General features: G+C 43.5%; 1 protein-coding gene across 1 annotated transcript; it reads left to right on the forward strand.

The window, feature by feature from the left end:
• Positions 1-347: 347 nt before the first annotated feature.
• Positions 348-6,699, forward strand: LOC119316250 (chaperone protein ClpB3, mitochondrial). Its single transcript, XM_037590559.1, has 10 exons — positions 348-802; positions 1,428-1,646; positions 1,733-1,970; positions 2,762-2,957; positions 3,123-3,177; positions 3,614-3,764; positions 4,329-4,637; positions 4,731-4,996; positions 5,074-6,003; positions 6,126-6,699. The coding sequence occupies exons 1-10, from the start codon at positions 524-526 to the stop codon at positions 6,456-6,458; spliced, it is 2,976 nt and encodes a 991-aa protein (XP_037446456.1). The 5' UTR covers positions 348-523; the 3' UTR covers positions 6,459-6,699.
• Positions 6,700-7,505: the final 806 nt, after the last annotated feature.

Genomic DNA, 7,505 nt, shown 5'->3' on the forward strand with positions numbered 1-7,505 from the left:
TCAAAAGTTGTTCATGACTTCACAAAATTGAGAGTGATAGTGTATATCGGTGATGCGGCAAAGTGGGTCATTGTTATTGTAGATTATGATTTATTTTTCTCCCGTTGTAATGCACAGGTCCTTTTGCTAAATTAATACTCCCTCCATCCGGAAATACTTGTGAAAGAAATGAATAAATCTTTTTTCACATGTATTTCCGGATGGAAGGAGTATAAGGCGTTTTAGATCAGAATACTACGAGCTTTGGAAACCGAATTCTGCAGTCCAGTGATTCCAGTGATTCTGGAGTAGAAGTGACGGCCCAGATTAGACGGCAGGCGCACAGGCCTGAGGAGGAACCCCGTAGCTCGGAGAAGCTTCTCCAGTCTTCCAACATCTTCCTCCTTCCTCCGCCGCTTCTCTCTTTTCTCCTTCTTTCCCCTTCTCCAAGCATCGCCGATCGTCTCCGTCCCACCACAAACAGCATTGCGCACGCACGCACCCGAATCCTCATTGGTACAGCTAAACCCTAAACCCTCCCGTGATGGCACTCTCCGCGGCGTCCAGGCTGTCGCGCCCGGCGCGGGCCGCCGCCGTGGCCCGCCGCCTGGCAGCCGGCAGCCGCGAGCCCCTCCCGCGCGCACTTGCGCCGCTAGCCGGGGGAAGCCCCTTCTCCACCGCCGCCAAGGTCAGCAGGCCCTCGTGGTTCGCTCCTCCCATGGCCAGGCTCCCCACGGGGGGCGGGGGTGGCCTCCTGGTGCCGCCTCGCCGGCTTTTCCACTCCACGCCGCCGGCTCGGTACAGCGCCTCATCCTCGTCTCAGGTTGGAATAACTGAACCGGTGCCGTTCAATTTTGCCTTTTTTTTCCTTGGTCACTGAGAGTGGCAACTTCAGTCGGCTATGCAGATGTGTGGCCCGTAGCACACTGATATTGCCGAATTGTACTTTGTTTTCTCCATTGTGCGCTATTCTCCAGTTAGATTAATAGTTTTCCTGTGATGTTCTAATCTTGTAGTGCTTGTATTGATCAGATGAATTATTTTCCAAATTGGTGATCATAAACTGATGAAGGAACCTGGCATTCCCTCTCTAGTTCATGAGCTCTCAGCTTTACCCTTAAAATTAGAACAAATGACTTCTTAGATTCACGCACGTCGGTAATTTGGTGTTGTGTGTGTGTGATGTGGAGATTTGAAGCATAACAGTTGTGTCATGAAAATTGATTGACCTTTCATTGGACAGACATGGTGAATAGCATTATCAGTTTACTACGAGTTGTCATACGTTTATATAGTATATTTATGCATGGTACTCGCGTAGATCATGTGTTTTGCTTCGGTACATGGATCGTGCACTAACAATGCTTGCATAATGTTCATAGACAGTATTTGTGCTTATGGATAATAGCTAATCTCTTCATTTTTCTTAATTTTCTGTGATCAAACAGATAAGTCCAGATCAATTCACTGAGATGGCTTGGGAGGGGGTTGCCGGTGCAGTTGAGGCAGCGAGATTGTCTAAACAACAGATTGTGGAATCTGAGCACCTGATGAAAGCTCTTTTGGAGCAGAAGGATGGGTTAGCACGCAGAATATTTTCAAAAGCTGGGATAGACAACACATCAGTCCTGCGAGCTACTGATGACTTTATTGCTAAACAACCCAAGGTTCTAGCACTATTTATGGTAGTTAAGTTTGATAAGTCGGTATATGCTCAAAACCTTAACATCATTATGGGCTCTTGCTTTGGCAGGTTAGTGGTGATACAAGTGGGCCAGTTGTAGGGCAAAGTTTCACATTAATTTTGGATAAGGCAATAAAGTACAAAAAAGAGTATGGCGATGAGTTTGTATCAGTTGAGCACATGCTGAGAGCATTCACGGCGGATAAGAGGTTTGGGCAACAGTTGTTCGAAGATCTCCAGATTGGTGAGAATGAGCTGAAGGAAGCTATCTCTGCTGTACGTGGTAGCCAGCGAGTTACAGATCAGAGTATGTATAATGGATATCATTCAATTTTCTTTCTTGTTATCGTTTGCTCAGTTCTTTTTCCAGCATGATTGTTTTAGTTTACCTTTTAATTCAGAAGTTGATTCATCTGATTCTAAATCATCTCTATTGATATTTGCTAAATTCAGTGGCAGTGCAGTGGTTTTAGTCAAATGGGGCATGGGAATAAACTTATTCCTGTAATAATTATTTTTCAATATAGGGTATATTGTTATCTTTGAAATATTACGGGAATGAACCACCAGAAATGCTGTTGTCTTGCATGATATTCTTATTTGAGGATTCGTAGCAAGTAACGTTTTGATGTTTGTATTGGTGATTTTATGATCCAGGCAAGAGCCAACTAGCAAATGCACCATATGCCATATCTTAACTGTCAGAAATGCCCTTGTCTCTTATATTATAATTATATTCTGATCCCTGGATTGTTTGCAAGTGATTATTCTTACTTTTATGTTTATATATGGGTGAACTTATGACATATGCAAGAGCCAACTAACAAATGTGCCATCTTGCCATATCTTTATATCTAATTGTGAGTTCTGTCTCAAATTTCATAGCCGAGGAAAGAAAATAGGCATACATTTCACAGTAATACTGATGTTCATGTTCTTTTCGGATGTTCAAGTAGACTAGTCATGATACCTTCTCTATAAAAAAGAATCGATGTTTTGATAGCACGACTGCTCGTCATGCTTACACATGATAATGAAGGATTGTTTTCTGTTGTAATTTGGCGTGATAACAATGCAGTTGGTTATTTCTGTTGCCAGATCCAGAAGGGAAGTTCCAAGCTCTAGAGAAGTATGGTATCGACATGACAGAACTAGCTCGGCGTGGAAAACTTGATCCTGTTATAGGACGTGATGATGAAGTGCGCCGATGCATTCAAATCCTTTGTAGAAGAACTAAAAATAATCCTGTAATTATTGGCGAGCCAGGAGTTGGCAAAACTGCGATTGCTGAAGGGTGATTACTTGTTCTTCTCATATTTTTCTTTATTTTGTAGAGAATTCAGAATGTGTAGTTTGCAACGCGTTATTCGCTTACTTCTGGATCTTCTGTAGCGTACCTACAACTTATAACATATTCTGGAGACGCATTGAAAAATTGCTTTGCATTTGTTGCATGCAGATTGGCTCAGCGCATTGTGCGGGGAGATGTTCCTGAGCCTTTACAAAATAGAAAGGTATTTTTTTTTATTTTACCTGAAAATGCATATTTGATTTTATCTCTTGAGGATGGAAACCTTGTCCTTTTATGATTGTATATGTTTCTCCAAATCATGTCACTGTCTAGGATGGCAGTGTTGCATTTGTTTCTTATTTCTAGCAAACAACCAATCGTTCAAGATGATGTTCCTGCAAGTAGTAACCAACAATCAGGTTGCATTTATGGCCTGAGCTACACAAATAGGGTTATCTTTTTCTTTTTTCATTTAGTGGGTATAGGAGGATGTGCAGGGCTAGCAAGGAAAGCAAGTTGGAAAAAAGCAAATAATCAAATAAGAGTTTTGCTTCGGTACACCCACCCCCCTAGAGTTTTGCAAGGAAAGTTGGAAAATAATCGTATCAAGAGATTAAATTGGCTATTCATTCTAACTCCATAAATATGCAATATTTCAGCTTATTTCGTTGGACATGGGAGCATTACTTGCTGGTTCCAAATATCGTGGTGAATTTGAAGAGAGACTTAAGGCTGTTCTGAAGGAGGTCACTGCTTCTAATGGACAAATCATCTTGTTCATTGATGAGATTCACACTGTTGTTGGTGCAGGTATGTATGTCTAAGTATGCCATCAGCCATTTGCATGTTGAGCTTTATTGAAGTCGAGCTCTAAAATGGTAGATTAGATTGGTAATTCTCTATACAGTTGTGATAGTAAGCAGACAGCCAAAGTAGTAATCTTAGCTCCTGGGCCGCCTGAAACACTGATACTTGCAAAGCTGGGTATATGCGGTATGGTATCAATACAGTATCTGAACAATTATCAGAAATATCGATATTATGAATAAAGGAAAAGAAATCCAGATACATGTTGGATACTTGGTGGACATGCCCCAGCTCAATTCTTTGTACTGATTCTTTTGCTCCCTTAGCACTCCTCTTATTCCCATCTCAGCGTGTCACCCACTGTTTCTCTTGCAGATCCCTAATCCTATGGCATATAATTTAGAAATTCATCAGCGTATTGCCATTTTTTGGAATAATTTGTCTGTGTGCCATAAACATATCTGTATTGATGCTGCATAAGTCCCAACTAGCGCAACCTTCCTATATTATGTTGTTTGACTTGTGAGTATTATTGTCCTTGGACCTTAATTCTCTTTTCTGTTACAGGAGCCACTGGTGGGGCAATGGATGCTGGTAACCTGTTGAAACCAATGTTAGGCCGTGGGGAACTCCGTTGCATTGGGGCAACAACATTAGATGAGTACAGGAAGTACATTGAGAAAGATGCTGCTCTTGAACGTAGGTTCCAGCAGGTTTACTGTGGTGAACCAGCAGTTGAGGATACAGTTTCTATTCTACGTGGCCTGCGAGAGCGGTATGAGATGCATCATGGTGTTAAGATATCAGATGGTGCTCTTGTTGCTGCAGCTGCTTTATCAGATCGCTACATCACTGGACGTTTTTTGCCTGACAAAGGTATGTCATGTACTATATTATGGAACAACTATCGGGAGCTAGGGGCTAATTCGTTCGTTGTCTTATACTATGTATTTATCTTTCCGTGTGCAGCTATTGATCTAGTTGATGAAGCGGCAGCTAAATTGAAAATGGAGATTACATCAAAACCTATTGAGTTGGATGAGGTCGACAGGGAAATCATAAGGTTTGAAATGGAGAAGCTTTCATTGAAGAATGATACTGACAAAGCCTCCAGAGAACGACTAAGCAAGCTTGAAGCTGAACTAGAATCCCTCAAGCAGAAGCAGAAAAACCTTTCAGAACACTGGGAGTATGAGAAATCGTTGATGACTCGTATAAAATCAATTAAGGAAGAGGTAGGTGCATGCATGTTCTGCTCTTTTCTTTTGTGCCAGATTTGTGTCTTTAATTCGCCATCTTTTATCTGTGGTAGATTGACAGAGTTAACCTGGAGATTGAAGCCGCTGAGAGAGAATATAATTTGAACCGTGCTGCTGAACTCAAATATTCAACGCTTTTGACACTACAAAAACAGCTGGATGAGGCTGAGGAAAACCTTACTGAATTCCAGCAGTCAGGAAAGTCGATGCTTCGAGAAGAGGTGACTGATGTTGATATTGCTGAGATAGTTAGCAAGTGGACTGGTATTCCAGTGTCAAATCTTCAACAATCGGATAGGGAAAAGCTACTGCTACTGGAGGATGTACTCCACAAGAGGGTTATTGGCCAAGATATTGCAGTCAAGTCAGTAGCCAATGCAATCCGTCGTTCTAGGGCAGGCCTATCGGACCCTAACCGTCCAATAGCAAGCTTCATGTTTATGGGCCCTACAGGTGTAGGCAAGACTGAGCTGGGAAAGACGCTAGCTGAATTCCTTTTCAACACTGAGAATGCCTTAATACGGATTGACATGAGTGAGTACATGGAGAAGCATGCTGTTTCTCGCTTGGTTGGAGCACCACCGGGGTATGTCGGTTATGAGGAGGGGGGCCAACTTTCGGAAGCTGTTCGCCGCAGGCCTTACTCTGTTGTTCTGTTTGATGAGATTGAGAAGGCACACCAAGATGTCTTCAACATCTTGTTGCAACTGTTGGACGATGGAAGAATAACTGATTCCCAGGGCAGAACAGTGAGCTTCACTAACTGTGTGATCATCATGACCTCGAACATTGGTTCACCATTGATCCTAGACACCCTCAGAAACACAACAGACAGCAAGGACGCGGTGTATGAGGTAATGAAAAAGCAGGTGACTGAGATTGCTCGGCAGACATTCCGACCAGAGTTCCTGAACAGGATAGATGAATACATTGTGTTCCAACCACTGGACTCAACAGAGATAAATCGCATTGTGGAGATACAGGTAAATGCCTTACAATTACTTGCATGCAAATTTGCTTGAGTCACTGAACTAAGTTCTAGTTGTATTTTCACTGTTTGGCTTTCGTTGACCTGATCGCAATTGTAAATGTGTCGGACTTGCAGCTGAACCGGGTCAAAAACAGGCTGCTGCAACAGAAGATTCACCTTCAGTACACACCGGAGGCTGTGGAGCATCTCGGCGCTCTTGGCTTTGACCCCAACTACGGTGCCAGGCCCGTCAAGAGGGTGATCCAGCAGATGGTGGAGAACGAGATAGCTCTCGGTGTCCTCAAGGGTGACTTCAAGGAAGACGATACCGTTGTCGTGGATGTAAGCTCCGTGTCGATAGCCAAAGGCTTTGCTCCAAAGAAGCAGCTGGTCCTTCAGAGGCTAGAAAACGGAAGCACAGAGTTGGTTGCCAAGGACGGAAGCACAGAGTTGGTCGCCAATGACTGAGGCGTGAGAACTTTAGCGTATCTTTGGTTAGTTTCAATGTTTATGTAGTGAGAACCTTTCACCACGAAATGCATGAATCAGAAGACGGCACATCAGCTTGTTCCCTTGTTCTGGTTTCGTGGAGTATCCACCGAATTGTGTCCTGCATGGCTCAGGTCCAGCCGGGTCTGTTTGGGTCCGCATGGACAAAGTACGCGGCCCAACGCGACGATACAAATGGACATGATGTTTTTTTTATCCATTTTTGGTCCAAATTTGAGCCTTGTTTGTGTCGGCATGGACACCTTTGTCCTCCTTTGACGCCCACCCCATTTCTCATCTCTCCCCAAAACCCTCACATCCTCGTGCCATGGCCGACGCGCTCAACCTTGCCACTGCCTCCATCTAGGTGCAATAAATAACAGAGGGGCAGTATGGCGCTTCAGGTATCGATCTGCATTGGAGCTTGCTGCTACTCGGTACCGCGGACGTGATACAACTATCAAATCCACCGCGGATGGATTGATCTATGTTAATCAGCATACCATTACTCAATCCCACCCAGGGGGCATGGCTCCTAGCTAACGTAACCAAATCAAATCAGCATACCTTAACCACTATCAAATCCAACTATCCGAATTTGACTGGAGTCAAATTAGCTGGTGGGTTAAGCAAAAAAGGAAGGTCTAAAGGTAGAAGGATGAGTAGCAGAGGCGTGACCATCATTGGTTGAAATACCTGTGTAGAAGTGCATGCTCTAATCAATGCAACCAAAAAACTGATCTAAGAGAGAGGGCCGAACATTATACTCCAACACTTCCCTTCATGTCTATGCTTCTTTGGAGGTATATGACGTGGGCAACGGAAACGGGGATAGGCTGCAATTATTTATTGCGTTTATTAGGTTTTGAACCCTGAACCTGTTGGTTGTAAGTTTATGCACCTAACCAGTTCATTCATCAGATCTGATGGAAGAGACTGGGCAGCACATTATACGTCAACACTTCTCCTCACATGTGGCTCCCTCAGGCCTAAACGTGGACCAAAAATGGGCTGTATTTTAATTAC

The sequence above is a fragment of the Triticum dicoccoides genome, chromosome 6A (genome assembly GCF_002162155.2).
Source record: "Triticum dicoccoides isolate Atlit2015 ecotype Zavitan chromosome 6A, WEW_v2.0, whole genome shotgun sequence".
In the NCBI taxonomy this organism is placed as follows: Eukaryota; Viridiplantae; Streptophyta; class Magnoliopsida; order Poales; family Poaceae; genus Triticum; species Triticum dicoccoides.

Coding starts and splice junctions, on each gene's coding strand:
- LOC119316250 (XM_037590559.1), top strand. CDS start 524: ATGGCACTCTCCGCGGCGTCCAGGCTGTCGCGCCCGGCGCGGGCCGCC. Junction 1,971..2,761: donor CCAGCGAGTTACAGATCAGA/GTATGTATAATG, acceptor TTCTGTTGCCAG/ATCCAGAAGGGAAGTTCCAA. Junction 4,638..4,730: donor ACGTTTTTTGCCTGACAAAG/GTATGTCATGTA, acceptor TTCCGTGTGCAG/CTATTGATCTAGTTGATGAA.